Source organism: Microchirus variegatus, assembly GCF_963457635.1.
Source record: "Microchirus variegatus genome assembly, chromosome: 9".
Lineage (NCBI taxonomy): Eukaryota > Metazoa > Chordata > Actinopteri > Pleuronectiformes > Soleidae > Microchirus > Microchirus variegatus.
This window is the reverse complement of record NC_139810.1, coordinates 5,435,610-5,457,505: the sequence shown is the minus strand read 5'-3', so window position 1 is coordinate 5,457,505 and position 21,896 is coordinate 5,435,610. Positions and strand designations below refer to the sequence as shown.

The 21,896-nt window shown below is 42.3% G+C and overlaps 2 protein-coding genes across 3 annotated transcripts in view; both read right to left on the bottom strand.

The window, feature by feature from the left end:
• plxnd1 (plexin D1) overlaps positions 1-11,105 on the bottom strand; it is a gene marked incomplete at its 5' end in the record, with an annotated part of 152,229 nt that extends 141,124 nt beyond the window's left edge. The window contains 2 exons of the mRNA XM_083895357.1: positions 5,707-5,883; positions 9,876-11,105. Of these exons, the coding sequence (XP_083751483.1) occupies positions 5,707-5,883; positions 9,876-11,105 (1,407 nt within the window). The remainder of the gene's footprint in view (positions 1-5,706; positions 5,884-9,875) is intronic.
• Positions 11,106-18,800: 7,695 nt separating this feature from the next.
• Positions 18,801-21,896, bottom strand: part of tmcc1a (transmembrane and coiled-coil domain family 1a) — a 42,940-nt gene continuing 39,844 nt past the window's right edge. For both annotated transcript variants that reach the window (XM_083895705.1, XM_083895704.1), the window contains exons 4-5: positions 20,622-20,757; positions 18,801-19,135 (exon numbers count right to left, since the gene is read on the bottom strand). In XM_083895705.1, coding sequence (XP_083751831.1) covers positions 18,821-19,135; positions 20,622-20,757 — 451 coding nt within the window. In that variant the 3' untranslated portion in view covers positions 18,801-18,820. The remainder of the gene's footprint in view (positions 19,136-20,621; positions 20,758-21,896) is intronic.

Here is a 21,896-nt window from a genome sequence, read left to right as displayed (position 1 = left end):
ATGAATAACACACACACACACACACACACACACACACACACACACACACACACACACACACACACACACACACACACACACACACACACACACACACACACACACACACACACACACACACACACACACACACACACACACACACACACACACACACACACACACACACACACACACACACACACAACTCTGTCTTGGAGATAGCAGGCAGCTGTGCTCCGTCTTCACCTCTCACCTCAGCAGAGCGACACAGTGAGGAGTAAACAGTGGCTCACACACCTGGACACGAGGAGGCTGAGGAGGAGCAGTGAGGAGAGAAGTGGCACAGTGGGTCTACCAGGTCAACCAATGAAACACCTGCTGCACTGGAACAGGCAGGTCACGCTGACTTTACCGTCTGTCTGTCTGTCTGCACATGAAAGACGTCTTTTCAAGAAAGGAGTGCTCAGCTGCTCCATGTAAGTGTGTGTGTGTGTGTACCTGTGTGTGTTAATGAGAGCCAGAGAATAAAGACAGATGGAGGAGGTGCAGGAGAGAGAAAACAAGAGATAATAAAAAAAAAAAAGTGTTTGTTTGCAACGTGAAATAAAGAGGCTTTCACGTTTGAGGCTGAGTTAAAAAGGGAGCAGACAGTGAAACAGTGGAAAGGGGAGGACAGACTGAGGGAGGGAAATTGGACGAGAGTTAGTGAGATAAAGGCAGACACAGCGAGAGGCAGAAAATGGAAGTCAGCTGTAATGGGGAGAGGAGGGGAGTGAAGGGGGGAGACTTCATTAAAAAATGCATGTAATTACAAATTACTTCACTGAGGGCTCTCTGAAAGACAGTAAAAGAGGCCTAACTCAATCTCAACCACTGTTCCTCTGTGTTTAGTCTGAGCCAAAGTCACAGTCAGAATCACATTACACTCACTAACAGCACCATTAACCTCTGTAACAGCTCTGTCCTCGGGGCGCGCATGCACACGCACACGCGCACACACACACACACACACGCACACAGAGAGAGAGAGAGAGAGAGACACACGCGCACACACACAAACAAACAAAGAAAGACACAAAGTTAAAGAGCAGAGAGCTTTTTTGTTGCCCCAAGGTCATAAAAATACCACGCTCCCCCTATACAACACACGCAGAGCGGACACGCACATACACACATTATAGCTCATAATCACAGGGTACGCATTCATGTGAGTAAACACATGAAATCACCCTCGCTGGCCGACTGACAAAGTCAAACACCTAAAAAACACCGTGGACAATCGAGCAAAAACACACACACACACACACACCGTGTTGCTTACATCATCCTAACCAGTGTTGTGAATCCCGGATAAACCATTCCAAAATAAAAAAACTATTACGGCCTGATCCGCCGAGGACTAAATCAGCGTCTTCAGCGACACTGAGGGGAAAAAACAAGGAGCTCCTTCAACAGAGAAGAAAACCTCATGGTTTTAAAACTTTTAAATATAAGCAAACAAACGAGCGGACACAATTAACGCTCATTAACGCTGGATTGGAAGTAAAAGTACAAGTATCTTACCAGAAAATTAACTTGGTAGAAGTTTAAGTCACTTTTTTTTTTACTATAAGAGTAAAAGTAAAAAGTAAGACATTTACTGTATTTAAGTATCAAAGGTAACTTCCTGATATAAAAAAACTTACGTAATACGTATCGTAACTTAAAAGTACAATATGATAGGATACAACAATACGACACGACAATACGATACAATACGATACGACAACGCGATACAACAATACGATAGGATACAATACAACAATACGATACGACAACGCGATACGATACAACAATACGATACGACAATACGATACGACAACGCGATACGATACAACAATACGATACGACAACGCGATACGACAACGCGATACGATACAACAATACGATAAGACAACACGATACGATACAACAATATACGATATGATACAACAATAGGATACAATACGACAATATGATAGGATACAATATGACAATACGATACGACAACACGATACCATATGATATAACAATACGATACGATATAAAATACGATACGACACGACAATACGATATGACGATGCAATAGGATACAATACGACAATACAATATACAACAATACGATATGATACGACAATACGATAGGATACAATACGACAATACGATACGACAACACGATATGATACGACAATATGATACGATACGATAATAGGATACTACGCGATAAGACAATATGATAGGATACAATAAGACAATACGATACAATGTTACGATACGATAAGACCATATGATAAAATACAATAAGACATGATATGATACGGTGCGATGCAATAAGATACAATAAGATGATACCATGCTATACAATACGATACGTTACGATAAGACGGTACAACACGATACGATGGTGCGAATACGATACGATAAGACGATACAATAAGATAATCCTTTATTTGTCCCACATAGGGAAATGAGCAGTGTTACAGCAGAATATATAATCACAATAAGGTAGACAAGTAGAAATAAAGTAAGGAAATAAAGCCCATTAAATATGTGCATGACAACAAAAACAAGGTAAACAAATAACATCGCACATACAAGTAAACATTGCACTCAGGGAAGACAGTGTTATAATAAATGAACTATATTAAAAAAAACAGGGAATTATAGCTGGGTTTCCATTAAAATGTCAACAAACCAAATGAGCTACAGCGCGACGCCAAAGAAACCTTTTGGTACAAGAAAATGTGCATTTAAAAGTGTTTCAGTGACCTCTTTTATTCACAAACTGTTGCATCTTTGCCAACTTCCTCTAACGTAAAAAAGTTGCATGCGACTGTAAATTTCAAGACGAATTTCCTGTTAGCATTGGAAACACAGCTAATGTTACATTCTGTGTGTTCACAAAGAGCTTTAACGCTGTAAAAGGGAAGTCGGCTAATGCACAACAATGGGGGCCTGAAGTCTTCAGAGTGGGTTTGTTTTCAGTCTGTCGGCTTACAGTGCCCAAACACACACACACACACACACACACACACAGCGCAGTCGGGGGTGACTGGGAATGTGGCTGAGGCAAAATTAAGGAATGCTCTTAATTAGACGGGGAAAAAGGTATTCATGAGCCCGAGACCCACTGCAGATGTTTGAAAGCTGAGGTCGCACTGACTCATTCCCCCCGTCAACTGATCTTGTAAAGAGCTTCCTGGCGATCGCTTGACAATAACTAAGAGTGAGGAGGTGACATCAGAGCACGCGATTGGTCCTGGCTGAATAATCCTGACGGGGCTTTGAGGTGGTGACAAACACAGAGAGAATCCCCCGTCACATGAAAGCACACATTCCTGCTCGCACCTACGTTTTTGCTTTATTGAAAGACTCAGCGGCCACATCAGAGCGAGCGGCTCCACGCAACTGTTACCGTTATGGCTTTTCCGAGCTCGAGGGCGCGATCGCATTCAAATAAAACGACTCCGTTCTGCGGGTGACCGTCGTTATGGATAAACTGCGACCACGACCTGAGGTGACTTCAGGAAATTAAACTTTGTTTAATCACTGTGTAAACACTCCAACGTCATGTTTGTTTGTGCACAAGTCTTTCTGCGGTCGTGAGGACAAGTTCCAGACATTTTAGTCAGTCTGCACAACTTCAAATGGATCAAAAAGAACGGTTCAGGAAAGTGAAGGTGGAAAAACTGCTCACTCTCCTGCACCAAAGTCAACAGAGAAAAGTTGTTGCCTCCATCAATAGAATAGAACTAGAAAAGCACTCGGAGAGCGCAGACCTCCGCCAGGGCAGCTCAGCCCCCCACACAATAGCGATAAAAATAGTGATAGCGTCTAAGACTCACGCCCCAAATATTTAAACACTTGTTCCTGGTCCCATTGCGGACATTTCCTGAAATGCGATACGATACGATACGATACGATACGATACGTTACGTTACGATACGTTACGATAAGATATGATAAGACGATGCGATGCAATGCGATAAGATGATGCGATAAGACGGTTCAGGAAAGTGAAGGTGAAACGGTTCGCAGACCTCTGCCAGGGCAGCTCAGCCCCCCCAAAAAATAGCGATAAAAATAGTGATAACGTCTACGAATCACGCCCAAAATGTAAATACTTGTTCCTGGTCCCATTGCAGACATTTCCTGAAAATTTCATCCAAATCTGTATGCAACTTTTTAAGTTATGTGGCTAACAGACAGACAAACAAACAAACCCCGGCGAAAACATAATTCCTGGCGGAGGTCAAAAATTTTACAACTGTGGGGGTGGTTAAAATATGACTAAAAACTAGGGATGGGAAGATACCACTTTTTTTGTGTCCGATACCGATATGGCCATAAAAACTGTTGTATTGTATTTTATGTGTGTAAATCTCTGACAGAACCAGACTCAAAGATGTGCAGCCATCTGCCTCGGCCGGTTGCGGTGAAAGGAAAAAATTGGGGCCTGGAATTACAGTTAAGGAATAACTTTCCCCACAGTTTTTACCCCAAACTAACAAGTGTTTTTGACTCCTTTCTATTACAAACTATTTGCTTATGAATGCAGATTAAAACGCTGATTTGGTCGATGTGTTTTGCATCTTTTGCTTTCTACACAGAACAAGTTACCTGTGGGCAATCAGAGCCTGCTCAGACACGACTGGTTAAACTCAGAACAGACACCAGAGGGGAACCTTAATCTTCACTCATTCTGTATATATTCACACGCTGGGTTCGTTAATGGAGATTAGAGCGACGCTAAAGGGTTTGTTTGTTTTAAGTGTTAAGCGTAGTGTGTACAAGTCTTAAATAAGCTGTGTGGACCAATTGTCAAACAAACCTGTCTTTGTGAGGACATTTCGGGCCAATTCCAATTCCTATCTTAACCCTCAATCTCAACCCTTAATCTTAACTGGCCCCTAAAACCAAGTGTTGAGGGTTATTTTGTCACTTAGAAATGGGACACCCCTTAAATGCAGATACGTCTTCAGACTGTAGGGGGCAGAATAACGCGAAAGCTGCGTCCAGTCTGTCAACTCCAAAAAAGAAGAAGAAGAAGAACACATTTACGTCAGGATTATTTATTACGATCCGTTTGTCAGTCAAGTTATTAGGTTGTCAGTTAGTTATAAGATGATACTCATACAAATACCACAACCACGGACATATTCAGCTGACAGTTACCACACACCACGGCTTATTGAAAAGTAAACCATAGCAAACGATCGCTTGTCCGCACCGGCCGGCTATTGACAAAAGATCGTAAAAAATAAAAATAAATGTTACGCAACAATGACATCAGTAATCCATAATATGGGCCTAAACTAAGATAATACAATGGTTTTCATCATTTTTATATCTCTATTAACAAAGAAAATACTTAATTTGTAGCGTACTCATTTTGCTGCTTTCGGCACCATCTTTGTTATGTGAAAACACGCAATGCATTCTGGGTAGCCCTTGCTCCCAAGGGTGGTCTCGGAAAATCTCAACATTGAGGGCGATACAGCCCTTAAACTTGCCCCTCAACTTAATTTTTCTGAGAATCAGGACAGCACTTGCACTAGAGGGAGCATTTTTGAGATCGAGGGTTAAGATTGAGGGTTACGCAAGGAATTGGAATTCACCCTTTGACTTTGTCTTGAAGATTAAGACCTGGTTTTAGGGTTAGAATCAGGTTTAGGTTAAGGGTGTGTGTGTGTTTGTGTGTCTCACCTTACGAAGTCGTCCATTACTGGTCCCCAGAAAAACCACGGTGTGGTTGTGTACGTTGTCCGCAGACACTGAGGTGAGGCCTGGGTATTCAAACAGAGGTGTGGCCCTCAGGGGCCTCCGTAGAGCCAGAGGATGCTGCAGGTGAGCAGCGCCACAGTCCAGCTGCTCGGGCTGCAACTGCACAAAATCAGAGAGAGACAGAGCGTAAAGATTAGAGAACAAAGCGCACAAAGGACGGCGTGTGATGAAAGTGAAGTGGAAAACGAGATGTGATTGGCGCTATCACAACGGTGCCGCTCGTTCTCACACATCACCTGTTTCTTTCCCGACGTCTCTGTGAACACTTGAAAAGGACTCACAACTCTCATAATACTCTGCTTTTGTCAAATCCTCGGCAGGCAACGATAAAACATTTGTGCCACGCTTGGATGAGCGCTGGGCTCTATTGGGAATTCTCGGAATATTTTAGAGCAGAGAGAGAGAAAAAAAAAAGAAGAATTAAGCACACTGGATATTTGTAGAGTTGTTTCCCACGGGCCCCTCTGCTCACGGCCTTGTCTCTTATCGTAAATTGCGTCTGGCTTTCCCTCAGTGCTAGCCTTCAGACTGTTGAGTACAAAAATAAAGATCACATTTCAGTGGTCATGGCGACCAAAAATGAAGCTAAACCAAAGAAAGATAAAGTTTATTCTGCGAGGGGGGTTGGGTTTACAGGGAAGAACAAATCTGCTCTCCAGTGACCCCTGAGGACGGAGGAGGGGGAGCACAGGACGAGCTCCTCTGACCTCAGCTTTGTCAAAAACATCACAATGAGAAGAATTCCTGTGAAACTGTGCCATTCGTACAGAGGGGAAAACAGAGCAGGGGGGAAATCCACTCACTGTCAGTTCTTCTTCTCACATGATAGACATAAAACGACCTTGGCGTCCAGTGATAACGATAACAGACCAACACAGCTGCTAATGACGACCCAAACTCACACGAGAACAACAGAAACAAACATTGTGGGAACTGTAAAACACTTATTTTGGGGCAGGGAAACTGGTCAAAGTTTATGTGTAAACAGCCGATACACGTTTAGGATACGATAATAGCTCCACCTCGCTAACCGAACCATTAGCTTAGCATCTTCGTCTCCATTTTCCGTTTGTATTTCTGCGTCAGCGTTACAGCGCCACACACAGGCCTGGCATATAAAAGTCGTAATAACCGTTTATAGTAGTCATATTTGGCGGTCGACTGAAAACTTTTCGTTTGCTTCATGTTTGGCGGCTACCGGCGCATTTACCGCCTAGCTACGCAGCAGACGCTTCAAAAAGCAGTGAAACAAATATTCCGCTACTATTCCGCCACACACAGGCCTGGCATAAAAACGTCGTAATAATCTTTTAGAGATATATTTGGCGGTCGACTGAAAACGTTTGAAGAACAAAAAGGTTCTGTTTCCTTCATGTTTGACTGCTACTGACACATTTACTGCCTAGCTACACAGCAACCGCTTTAAAAAAGCGGCAAAACAAATATTTCGCCACCCACAGGCCTGGCATATAAACATCGTAATAATCGTCATATTTGAAGGTCTACTGAAAACTTTTAACAAAAAAAAGGTTCCGTTTCCTTCGTGTTTGACGGCTACCGCCGCATTTACTGCCTAGCTACGCAGCAGACGCTTCAAAAAGCAGTGAAACAAATACTCCGCTACTATTCCGCCACCCACAGGCCTGGCATATAAAAGTCGTAATAATCGTCATATTTGGAGGTCTACAGAACAAAAAGGTTCCGTTTCCTTCATGTTTGACGGCTACTGGCGAATTTACCGCCTAGCTACGCAGCAGATGCTTCAAAAAAGCAGTAAAACAAATATTCCGCTACTATAAAAGAAACAAACAATACAGTCTTAAAGTCTGTGGTAAAATATTCGTTTTACCGCTTTTTTGAAGCGTCTGCTTGCAGCTAGGCGGTAACCGGAGCAATTGGGGTTGGGTACCTTGCTCAAAGGGGGGTGCCCCAGCCCTTTTTTTGATGTGGCCCTGTTCTAACGAGTCTGAACTGAAACGCACTGTGTTACATTAGCATTAGCCGTGTACCTAATATAGTGACCAGGGAGTGCATTTGCCCCATGTTTGAGCATGACAAAGCTGCTATTTATTGTCTAGTGGCTGAAGTATAGTTAGCGGCTGCGGCACAGACTCGGCAGACGCCTGAGGGGGTTAACAATTCCCCCTCATTCCTCTCTCTCGCTCTTTTTTTTGATTTGATTAGATATGAAGCTGCTGGATGTGAGAGGAGTCTCACCCTTCCCATAACCTCTGCTGTGGCTCTGGAGCATCTTTCCAACTCTCCTGACCTCTGCTCGTGACACCAGAGATCCCCCCCCCCTCATTCTGAGCCACCCTCGGGGGGCTGTGAGGACGGATAATTGCTTTCAAGCATAAACGGGAAAGTGTCATAAGGATACGGCAGTCATGAGTGTGGCAGTGTAGACTCTGAACAACTATACACTACAGTTCAAAAGTTTGAGCTCACTTAGAAATGTCCTTATTTGTTAGCACTTTTTTTCAATGAATGTAACATTAAATGAATCATAAATACACTCTATACATTGTTAATGTGGTAAACAACTATTCTAGCTGCAAACGTCTGATGGTACATTGTGTTTGCTAATGGTGTTAGAAGGCTATTGGATGATTAGAAAACCCTTGTGCAATGATGCTAGCACAGCTGAAAACAGAATAAAAATCATTATTTCTAATCTTGTCAATGTCTTGACTATATTTTCTATTCGTTTTGCAACTCTTTTGATGAATAAAAGTCTGACTTTTAATGGAAAACACAAACAAAAATTGTATAGGTGACCCCAAACTTTTGAAAGGTAGCTTGGGTTTCACAAATCTGGCTCCGGAAGCAGGTTTATGTGACGCTGGTTTGCAGTTATAGAGGTCAAAGAGGAAGAGTGTACTTCCACTTTATTAGGTACACTTGTCCTTGCTTGTTGAAGGTCAAGACGTATTACTCTTATGTCAGTTAGAGACAAACAAGCTGCTCAGAGTATTTTGGAAAGTGCTAATTGGCCAAATTGATTTGTGCAAAAATCACATGTAAAGTTTATATATATACATATACATATACATATATGTATATGTATATATATACATATATGTATATATAAAAACTTTACATGTGGAAAGTCAGCCCACTGTCAAAGTGCATGATAGCATAATAATCTTTCCTGAATTTCAAAAATTCATAAAAATTATTCCTTAAGAGGTTTGCAAATATTTTCGACGGATCCTTGTTCAGGGCGATGCCGACTATTATGATGGTAAATTTCATAAATTACAAAATATCAAAACTGAACTTTATTTATGCCTTTATCTTGACAAGAAAAGTTTTTTCTTCACAGCTAGAAGGAGCCACTACAGAGGGACTGAAGAGCTCACACGAGGCTCTGGAGCCACAGGTTGTAGACCTGAAAAGATAAGATTTCTGCAAGTGTCAGGGCCTCGTGTACCTAATAAAGTGACCACTTATGTTAGCAGAGCCAGACTGTTCCTGACTGTGTGATGATGTCACTGTCGTTTTACTTGATTGTTTCGCTTTAATTGTCCGTTTTTGCAGACTCAATAAAAGACGGAACAAAATAAGGTCAGAAATAAACGGCAGATGTTGTTGTTGTGACACGAATGGAAGAATAATAATGCACTTTATTTCTTCAGCAGGGCAGAAAAACACGATGACGAGGTTAATAAAAGTGTCTCTTGTGCACTCGAGACAATGACTATTGTTCAGAGATGTAGAGAAAACTCATGTGGAACCACAGTGTGTCATATTGTCCTTAAGAGGTCGACCGATGTGGGCTTTTATATCGTTTATATCGCTGATACTGATCTTTAGAGATTAGTGCAGCTGATAAATGAGGCTGATTGCATTAAACACATGTCATTTTCTGTCTCACACGTTTGCATTTTGTGTCTGCACTTACATATTTTCAGTAAATACGCATTAAATGCATTAAAAATAGACTTCTGGATGAAAATATAAAGTTTTAGTCACTTAACAACAGTTAGATTCTAAGAAAACTTACTTTCTTAAACATTTTTTTGATAGTATTTCCATATAAAAAGTTATTTAACTTCATGTTGAGTGAATAAAAGCTGTGCGCTTCTTACCACCAGGTTCCCCTTCTGGATACACGCTGCCCCGGAGCCTTGGATGACGCTGTCCAGCACCTGGACGTCGCTGCTGGGGGAGTTGGAGCAGTTCCTCCGGCCTTGTCGGATCTCCTCCTCGATGTCTCCGAACTTGAAGGCGCACAGCGCGGTCTTCCTCTCCGACAGTCTGTCCTTGGAGAAGACGGCGAACAGGTACGGCTCCGGGCTCTGCGCGTCCTCGGCTTGGATGTCCGCCGCGTGCACGGACAGCAGCCGGTTGTACGCGTTCCCGGTAAATCCACACTGCAGCGGCATCTGGATGTAGGACTCGGTGAGCTTCCTGCTCTCCGGGCCGGAGGAGGACTTCCTCGGGGTGTCCGTGTCCAGGCAGATGCGGGCGAGGATGCTGTTGGGCTGGCTCTCCTTGTGGCCCAGTTTGGCGTCGTTGTTGAAGGCGATGTACGAGTAGGACTTCTGGATGAAGGCGCGCACGAAGTTGAGCTTGTTTTTGGGCTTCACCTCCTGCTTGATCTTGAACACGTTGTCCTCGGAGGGGTTGATGTCGTAGGTGAAAAGTCTGGACAGATCCTTGATGTTCAGGGAGCGGATCGCGATCTCGGGAGTGTTCTCGAAGCGCAGGTCCTCTTTGCTGTGGTTCTTGGGGAAAAACTGGGTCCCGGCGCCCGTGTACGTGGCCCCCACGAGCAGGCGCGCGTTCCCGCCGTGGCTCCTGAAGATGAGCCCCACCGTGGACGCGTTCGGGTGATTGGCAGCGATGTTGAGCATGCTGGGGAAAACGGTCTTCTCGCCCACAGGTGGGAACTCCACCGCGATTTGGGAAATATTCTCCATTTTCCTGAGCTCGCAGAAGCCCTGGTACACGGACCCGCACAGGACCAGGACCCCCTGCTCCCGGTCCAGCTCCAGGAGCTTGTTGTAGTTGTCAGTGAGGGATTTGGGATGCTCGCACGGAGCCTGGGGAAGCTGCGGCGCATGGCACAACAGGTTGTCCTCCACGGGTCCGGTCCTCTTCTCCACCTCCACGCTCAGGGTGCCGTTCAGCTGGTACACGGAGTTCACGGCGGCCAGGTAAACTTTGCGGGACACCGGGTCCACCGCGAAGTTATTGGTGCGGTTTGGAGACGCGAACGCGTTTTGGATGAGCAGCGCCATGGCGCGGTCCCGGCGCGTCTCCAAAGCCAGGACGCCGAGGAGCAGCAGGAGAGCTGTCTGCATCGAAGGAGGCATTTTTCCTTCTGACGGGCTTCCGCGTGTTCTGTGCCGTGGGTTGCATTGAGCACAGACAAAAATGTGTTGTTTGTTCCTACTGCGACAATACGAGAGGAAAAGCTGTTTCCTGCTCAACGCCTAAGCCCACAATGACGCGATAAGCGAGTCGTGCTTCCTTTTTCTGGCTGCTGCCTCCTCTGCTCTGTCCCCCTCTGTCTCTGCCCAGTGAGCAGCAGCAGCATCATAAGCAGCATCATAAGCAGCAGCATCATAAGCAGCAGCAGCTTCACTCCTGCTCCTCTTCAAAGCTTGATTTCATCATGATCCATTTCCAAAGCTGCTGATGTGCCAAAAACAAAACAAAAACCCTACAGTCTTTGTGGATCATGTGCCCAAATATAGTCGATATTAACAAATTCATGTCAGATAATTGAAGACTAAGTTTTACTCCTGATTGACAAACTTAAAGGTACAGTGCGTAAAAAATGCCTCAACTTTAACTTAAAGGTGCCGTATGCAAGAATGTGGCCAAAAACAGTCACTACATTCAAATTCAAAATACCGACTCCGGAGTCTTTTAGGTTCCGTTTTTTAACATAACTGGCAACCCGTGGTTGCTCGGCAGCTGAGACTCTACTGACTGCAGTGATTGGTAGACGGCGGTAGGTGGCGCCACATGAATCGTGATTCTAATCGTCCACGATTCTGAATCTATTCATAAACTTCAAAAATCGATTTTTGGGGAAGAAAAAAAATTATATATAGGTAAGGTATATATAAGTCTATTTTGAAAAAACACCCCTGTTTGTGTGATTTGCGTACAGTTTATTTTTGTAACTTCTGGGAGAAAAAGGCAGCTAGCCTAAGCTTTTATTTATGCAAGTTATTTTTTTTTGTACAGTAAGTACGTTTTTATTTGTTTTGAATGAATAAATGTTTACTTTTATCTTTAAGGCGCCATATGTAAGAATGTGGCCAAAAACGGTTACTACGTTCAAATTCTAAATACCGAGGTCTTTTAGATTTCGTTTTCTGACGTAACTGCTAACCCGTGGTTTGCCCGGCAGCTGAGACTCTATTGACTGCAATGATTGGTAGACGGCGGTAGGTGGCGCCACATGCCAAAACATGATTTGCAGTCTGCAAAAAAAATTTTTTAATGCAAATATTTTCTCTGTACTGTTGTTGTTGAGTTCAGTTTGTTATATGAACATTATTCCTGAGTCTTTGTGACATATTAGGAGGATTTTATGACTTTAGTTGCTTTACATTTATTACATAATGCACCTTTAAATTTGCATCAAAACCAGCCCCAAAACAGACTTTAGTTTGATCACTGTGGGCTAAAAACATGACATAAACCACACTTCATACAATGAGGCGATTGTACACTTTATGTCCAATCAAAATACTTTGATTTTACACACTGGATTTAAAAAAAAATAGAAAACACAGATGCATTTCATTCATCAGAGGCCAAACATTCTTAGAAATGATGAGCTGTGGTTGCACAGTGCGTATAAATATCACAGTTATCGTCCATATCGAGCCCTACAGTCAATAGATAATGATAATAAAATGAGCGTCACTGTACGACATGGTTTTGATTTGGTGCAGTTTGGGACAGAAACACGAGACATTTCTTTAGTTGTGCAAGTTTGATTTGTGCAAAAATCATTTATGCACATCTAATATTAGAAAAAAACTGATTCAGTTGGTTTCCACTACGTTGTCCAAGCTGGATTTCAGCTTCATTCATCTCCTTTTCAGAAGGTTTGCAGTTGCTAAATTCAACTTTAAGGTCATATCGGACTCTTTTTTTTACAGGTAGTTTTACATATGAAGTATATTTTTGGGGTTAGTGAAAAGAGTAGTTGAATAAATATGAATATAAAATAAATCTTCTAACAGTATTTAGGCAGTTAAAGTTGTCTTAATGTCCATTAAGCTTAAGAACATGTGACGTCACAGCCACAGACTACACAGGTGTTAGCAATTAATCAATCAATTAATCAGGGTTTCATTCCATTCAGGTGTTCAAGTGGAAGTCAAACTTTTATATTGTTTACACTACAAACATATTACTGTTCTAATAAAACATGTTGTGTATATGTGCATATAATTAAATCTAGGTTTCTTACAGAGACAATAATGTAAATGTTAAAAAAGGTTATGCTCATTAACCGCATCTGTGCGTTAAAAAGCGTGCGTTATTGGCGCAGTAACGTGAACTCAGTGCGTGCGTGTGTGTGTGTGTGTGTGTGTGTGTGTGTCATATGAAGCTGTAAAGAACACAGACCTTCTCTTCTTCCTTCTCTTCTTTCTTCTCTTTCATGGTGGCTCAGCTGATGATGAATGTCCGCCTCTGCGCGTGGTTCCGCTCATCACGGGGTTAATGGCGCTGGGGTCACTCACACACTCACCTCTCCAAACCTGTGTGTGCGCGTGCACTCAGATTAGTTCTGCAGACCCGGATGGTTCCGTTTTTTTTTGGGGGGGGGGGGGTCACGCGCACACAAAAGTGTAACCAGATGGACGCACGAGGACAACTTTCCGTTTTTTTTTTGTTTTTGACATTTCATGTGTTCTTTTTCCTCCTCTGTAACTCATAAATATTCAAACACGACACATGCGCACTTACTTAAAAATGCACGAATAATGGTGAGGGTTCGTGTGCGTGTTCGTGCGCGCGCATATATTGACAGACCCGTGAATACAAATGAGTGATGTTGGTGAGAGAGAGAGAGAGAGAGAGAGAGAGAGCGCACGACTGTGCGTAAATCACAGAGCGCCATCCTCTGAATACACGCGATAATTAAAGCTGATGCTAAATCGTGCGCAATCACTTGTGCTTATTGACTGTGCGCACACCACTCACTGTGTGTGTGTGTGTGTGTGTGTCTCTCTCAGCTTTCAGTAGGCAGATAAGTGCGGCCCCGTGTTTACCTTGGCGCACAGCCATGCGCATCAAATCTGGCACAGGAGAAAAGGAGGAAAGAGCTCTGATAAAGTGCAACATAATGACCCCCTCCCCCCCTCACACACACACACACACACACACACACACACACACACACACACACACACACACACACACACACACACACACAATGACTGAGGCTCAGCAAAGACACACTTTCTCAACAGCGTGTGTGTTCTTGTGTTTGTGAGCACCAAAAAAAGTTAATTTTGCCTCATCCTCACACCTTTAAATACCTGGTTTTAGGGTTAGGGTTAGAATCAGGGTTCAGGGTTAGGGTTGTGAAGTTTTTGATGTGGAGCGATAAATAGTTCAGAATATACACGTATTTATGATGCAAATGAATCTGTTAATAATAATAAAAAACTGATATATTTTAGGGTTAGGTTTAGACCTCTAGATAAGGGTTAGGGTAAAGGGCTAGGAAATAAATTATGTCTACAAGAGTCCTCACTATGAATGATATGATATAATATGACTTGGAAATTTGATAAAAAAGTAAAAAAAAAATAGTTCAAAATTTGACAAAAAGGTCAAAAGACAAAATATCCAAACTTTTACGAACAAGTCAAAAAATTGTTGTCCAAAATTTTACAAAAAAGTTTTAGAAAATTATCCAAAATTTGACAAAAAATAGAAAAGTCCAAAATTTGGCAAAAAAGTAAAAAAAAACATTTGTCCAACATTTTTGAAAAAAGTAAACAAAAACAAACCAGTCCAAAATTTGACAAAAAGTAAAAAAAATTAATATATATTGTCCAAAATTTGACAAAAAAAGTCAAAAGAAAAATTATCCAAAATTTGACAAAAAGGTCAAACTATAGTATGTCGTCCAAAATTTGACTACATGCAGTAAATGATTTGCTAAAAGAGAATTACTACATTAACCTGTCTGTAGAGGTCTGTGAGGACACATTTTGAATAAATGCCTATATATTCCCCTATATTACCAAACATATATACTATTTCTTTTGGCTGGTCCTCACACAACAATTTTAAAGGACTTTTTGAGGGTTGGGACTTAGGTTCAGACCTAGGGGTAAGTTTAAAGGATCCTCACTAAGAACACCGTACCAGAATGTGTGTGTGTGTGTGTGTGAGGGAGGAAACGGCAGAATAAAGTGGAGTAGAAATGTGTTTGGGTTGTGTCTACGATGAAAAATAAGGTCCCTGGAGGCCCTCACTCTTGGCAGTGAGGCTGCACAGCAGTGAAAGGGGTCTTCCACCAAACCTGTTTCCCTCCTGATAAGGAGAGACACCTCCTTGTGCCCCTCCTGCATTCTTCTTCTACTGAAAGAAAGAAAGACAGAAAAAAAGAAAACAACATACAGCATTTCACATCCACAGGATGAACTATTAAAGGCACATACAAGGCTAAAGGTCCCCATCTAGTGGTCACAAGAGGAATAGGACTGCAAATATATCCACAATCAGGGAGAACAACATCTCTGCTCCTCCTTTAGACTTTGTTTACAGCCTTACAACAACAAATATGTCAAGTTTTGCTTCCGTTTAGCCGCAAACTCTCTGAAAACCACATTTCAGAGTTTCAGAGACGGAGAGTTCATCTCAGGGCAGAACACAATCACGAAAACAGCAGTGATCCTAAAATATGAGCGTTCTAATGACTTTTGGATGAAACTCAAAGTATATCTTACAGTGGAGATACAAACGTGCATGAAAGGAGTCCTAACCTAAAATACCTCTGGCTTTACCTTTTCTCCTCCCTCAGAAATGAAGTCGAGCCTCATTTGGACCAGGTTTTTATTCTCCATGAAGACGACCGGTCCTGCCAAGGTCAAGAAAAGGAACACACACACCCCCCCCCCCCCACACACACACACACATTCAAAAAAGGAGAAACAAGTCACTTCTAAGACACCGTAAGAGCGTGAGTTAGTCAGGAATGCACTTTATTCCACACTTAGAAAAGGACATCAGAAGGCACTAGAGTGATTTAGCACGCAGCTCTACGTCACAACAAAGATACTGCAAGGTCAAGCCAAGGTCAAATCACTCTCTTCATCAACAGTGATAAATCTACTTCCTGCCATTTTTTTTTGTTTTTAATTCCACATTTGACATTTTTGAAAAGAGATACGATGAACTCCTTCTTTGTGTGAGGTTCAGTCTTTCTTTCTTTGTCGTGATCCTGACCTAAACTCGACTCTTCTTCTTTCTTCTGCTTATCCCAGTGAAGATTCAAAGGTTTCTTCTCAACTAACCATCATCCGTCGGTGTGCTAAAGTGCCGCCGTACAGTTCGTTATCAGGAAGCAAATCAAGGCTTCTCAGGGTGTGGACGATTCAGTGTCAAGACCCAGCTAAGGTGCAACCGAGGAGCTGGATTCAAGTTTGTGTTCAGATTATTAATCATCTTTCTCTCTCTCTCTTGCATTGGTTTGCCTTTAAAAAGTTATGTTTCCACAACATAAAACATTCTTAACATCCAGGAAAAGACTTTCACGAAACCTTCCGAGAACATTCCCGCGTCTCTCCTCTGGTTGGACCCTTTTTGAGTCCCAAAGTTCAGACCTTATATTAACATCCATGACATCTGATCAGGCTTCCCTTCCCCTGTATTAAAATTAACAAGTCAATATGTTTAAATGACGTGAGAAAAATACAGAATTATTGTGGTTAATTCCGATAAAACCGGACTTAAATTTGGACAAAAACACCACAGATAATGTGGTTCGGGAGTTGTTCCAATCTCCCCCCCCCCCCCCCCCCCGACCCCCAGGCTTTGACCCAGAATTAAAATAAGCATCTGCTTCAGAGAAGAAGAAAACAACAGTGAGGAAAAGCTGGCAAAAGATGAGGTGGGTACACTTTTTTTGGACTGGCAAGCAAGACAATGTTGACCCTCTGTCATCTTAAATCGCTCTTTTTCTTTAAGTTGTATGGTAAGACTCAGGATGAAGCTCCACAAGCTGCTACGTAATAGGTTAAAAGCCGAAAAAGGGGGATACCGCCACCTAGTGTAGTGGAGTCAGACACACTACTAAATAAATCTGAGGGAGAGCTGAAACGAATAATGGATTACTAAATGAATCGTCAACTCTTTTGATAATCGATAATCGTTTTGACGCTTTTTTTCATGATTAAAACAAGATTCCTGATTGTTTTAGCTTCTTAAATGTAAATATTTTTGCTCCACATAAACAAAGAAATCATTAAAACTTAATAATTTTTGGTTTGTGGGACAAAACAACACATTGGAGAACATCGTCATTTCCAGGTTTGACAAACACCGATCAACGTTTTTTAACCAAACGATTCATCGAGAAAATGATCTACAAACTAATCGTGTTTATAATCGTTAGCCGCAGCTCTAATCCCAGGTTCTCCGCCGGTGCTTAAAAACTGGACTGGGACTGTAGTCCGATTACAGTGCATGAAAACCATGTTTTTAACCAGAATGTGAAAGCTCTACACGCACTGCTGTAGCATTAAAATTAAGACTTTAAGTAGCAGAGAAATGAAAAACTCATGACATTGTGGCTATAAATAAATAAATGAATGAATGAATGAATGAAACAAAATACCGTGAGACTGAGGAAGCTGGACCTAATGTGTCCCGAGGACAGTTTGAGGAATGTGTCCTCAAACCACCTCAGATCAGATGATCAGATCAGATCAGGTCAGAATGGATGCTAACACTAGGTGTGAACGGGCTCTTTAAATAAGGTTTGGCACTGAGTCACTATGCCGTAACATAGCGTAGATAAAAATTCAGGGTACAGTTCAGTGTCACAATCAGGCAGCGCATTTTTTTTTTTTTTGGACTGGCGTGGCAGTGGAGATACGACGCAGCATCATCGTTCCTACTCCTAACTAACAAGGATCTGCAGAAGGAGCGCTCATCTGTCTCTTCTAACCTAACCTGATCAACTACGGTCGGAAATGACCCCGGCAAATTGATTTTACGTTGACCTTTTCCTTTAAAAGCAAAAGTGACTCCCCCTTTCTTCAAAGAAACGTGCAGTATCGAATACATGTTGCAAATATGTCAGATTGACGATACCCAGAGACCGTCTGCGTCTTCTGCGGTCGCCCTCTAAGGCTGGAGAGTCTTTACACGTCAATATCAAATATGGTTTGTCCTGTTACCCTTGAGAAAAACAAAGGAAATAATTAAGAAAAGACAATGTAATCTTTGATATTAGAAATGGTAAAAGGAAGCACAAAAGTCAGTGACACTCTCAATCCTCAAAGGCTTCATCACAGCAAGTAACTCCCAGGACGTTTTTCAGCCAAGGGGTCGAAACGACCCAGGTCACAGCGAGGTGAGCGTTCTCATCCAACACTAGCACCAAGCTAACGGAGCTAATCGCCAGCCCGGTTTCCTGACTGAACCCCCCCTTGTTGAGTCAGGAGGAGCGTAATGCTACAAAGGTACTGAATAAAATAACATTGAAAATAAAAATAATATTATTATTAGAAATAATAACATTAAAATTGATTAAAGTCTAAAAGATAAAAACAGTAGCGAGATACAACAAGTTCATTTAAAAAAAAAAAAAAAAAAAATGTAAACAGTCTTTTCCTTCTTGAATTAAAAAATTCATAAACTGTTTTTCTTCCACGTCGTCTTGATTCCATGGCGCGTCGGAAAGTGCTCGGCCGAAGTTTTCAGTGCTCGGACCACACGGCGAGTCCGACGGGCAATCAAGTTCCTCAACCGTACCGCGCGACGGCGGCGGCATCGGCGGGGCTAACAGTTACAACAACAGTTACCGGCGCTGGTCTGGTCACCCGGGAGGCTGCAGGGCTCGATGTGTGTAACCCGAGAGCGCGTCCCAGTTTCTCCACAAGAAGGCCAGCAGCAGGATGAGGAGGAGGGTGGTGAGGGAGCGCGAGCGGGTCTTCATCAGCGGCACCACGCAGTTGGCCACGGTTGAGACAAAGACCAGAAGGACGGCCATAAGGGCCAGCAGCACATTGATAAGTTTTCCCAGGAGAGTCCTGGCCGTGGCGTTTTCCAGCCCCTCCAACTGGACGACCTGCTGTTGCTGCTGCTGGAGCTCCATCTTAGAGATCCTGGTCTGACAGGCCTCTAGCGCCTCCTGCAGAGCACACATGACAGAGAAAAACTCAGCACTATAGAGCAAAACCCATAAATAATCTATTTAGTCATTCAGTTCAGATCAACAGCAAAATATGCTGTAAATAATAAATAATTAGTATGGCTGTGACAGAGCTGTTGGACTGCATTAGATTTAACAAGTGTACCTAATAAAATAGCCCTCTACCACCCCCTGCTGTCAGGTAAAGGAAATGCCACAAGGGGCAACATGGTTCATTTCACACACACGCACGCACACACACAAACACACAAACAGCTCAGCCCTCATCGTCGAACAAGAGAGAAGTAACGTGATTGGTTGAGATGAAACGCTCGTGTTTTCAACACAACAGACGAGCAGATGGACAGACTGTTTAAAGTGTAAATATAAACAATGACATCATGCCTTTCACTGATGGAGGATGTGTAACCAGCTTCAACTTTGAGTTTGTCTGGAGACTGATCTGTGTCAGACATCATCGCTCACTGCTGCTACTACTACTGCTACTACTACTGCTGCTGCTACTGCTGCTACTTCTTCTGCTGCTACTACTACTACTACTTCTTCTGCTGCTAGTACTACTACTACTACTGCTACTTCTTCTGCTGCTACTACTACTACTGCTGCTGCTACTTCTGCTGCTGCTGCTACTACTACTACTACTACTACTACTACATCTACTATTACTGCTGCTACTCCTACATCTACTATTACTACTGCTGCTGCTACTACTAGGACTGCTACTACTACTACCTCTATTACTGCTGCTACTCCTACATCTACTATTACTACTGCTACTACTACCCCTACATCTACTAATACTACTACTGCTATTGTTATCACTACTGCTGCTGCTACTGCTACTACTACTGCTGCTGCTACTACTATCACTACTACTCATACATCTATTACTGCTGCTACTCCTACATCTACTACTACATCTACTACTGCTACTACTACAACTACCAATACATCTACTACAACTACCATATCTACTACTACTACTTGAGGACAGTTAAATGTGAAACTCCCAAATGCCAAAAATCTTACAAATAAGAAAAACTGTGAAAAATATAAATAATAATATTTAACAATAATATAAACCGGCAATTTCTACAATATTGTAAATGATAACAAATCTGTTTATTATGAAGAGAAGCCATTACGTCATTCTTCCAAACACTCACTCAGTGTTTATATTTATTGCACTAATGACACGGTATTTCCCTTTTTTAGTTCTTACTAAATGCCTGTAGGTGATGTTATCTTTTTGTTATTAATTCTCTTTTGTTTTTATGAATTTAAACATTGGAGTTCATTGTTTTCAAGTTGAAGCACATAAAAACTAATATTTTTCTTTAAGTAAAAATAAATACTGATAAATGATGTTAAAGATGTATGGTTTCCCTGCATGTACTTCTATTCTAACATTTTATTATTGTTGTTGTTGTTGTGGTGTTTGTGGACATCAGCCTGACACACAAACCTGGATGTCTCGGGCTCTCTCGTACGACTGGTAAGCGATCTTCTCCTCCATGCTGGCCAGCTCCTGTTTGAGGTTGAGGATCTCGTTCTGGTGAAGTTCTGTCAGGTCGTTGAGCTGCTCCTCCAGACGTTCACACCTGACACACACGACAACAGAGACAACAAAAACACACACCTCTTAGACAAAGAGACACACATCCAGGAATGAGCAGAAACAGATCCTGGAGGCATCTGACCACACGACGCCTGACTCCAATGATGACTCGCCCTGACAAGATAAGGCCATACATGCTCATCTGCTGATCCTACCGACCAATCAGAGATGGTCAGCATGAGACGACTGACCAATGGGAAGAGTCCAGCAGGAGGAGATGGATCTACACCACTGTTTATTTTGGCAGGGACATCACAGGATGGGGACAGACAGGAGGCAGTTTCTGTATATGTTAATCTGGATTAGAATGACACTGATATTCTTATGATCATATGTGAGCAACACATTTAAATGTTGTTCCAAACAATTATCCTATTATTAAAAGGCATTTCTGATTCATTTTCAGTCATTTGATTAAGTGTTTTAGCTCTAAATCTATCAATTACCATCCTGAGAATTGCATTTTAGGCAAATCTCTGTGCTGCTAAAGATGGATTCAGTCCCAGAGGAGCTACACAGCAACATGATTAGTTTATAAATGATTATTCTCTGCAGATGCAGTCTGAAAAGGAGGCCTGTAATAGTTTTGGTCTTGGAAGAGAAAGGCTCTGGACTGGGATGGACATTTTAGGAAGAAATATGTTCTTTCATTAAATCCTCTGTGGCTTATCAGCGTTGTGCCCTCCGCGCTGACCCGTCTTAATCTTTTGTGGCCTCCTTTCAGAACAGTCTGCGTCGCAGGAATGTGGATGTGTTGTTTTTTTTTCCAGGGCCAAATGTCCACAGAGAGACATCTGAGTCTATATGCAGAGCAGGGACGACGGCTGAAATAACACAGAGAGATGTGGACGACACTGTCTGTCTGCCTTTTGTCTGCCGTCTCACCGCAATACATTTGCTAATATGCAGTGCAAGTATTTAAAACAACCCATGCAGATAAAAGCTGCAGGGACTTCGAGAGCTGCAACTAACGATTCTTTTCTCAATTAATCTTTAAAAACCGTTGATCAGTGTTTGTCAAACCTGGAAATGACGATGTTCTCGATTGTCTCGTTTTTGTCCACAAACCAAAATGATTCAGTTTTAATGATTTCTTTGTTATTTGGAGCAAAGAAACAAAGA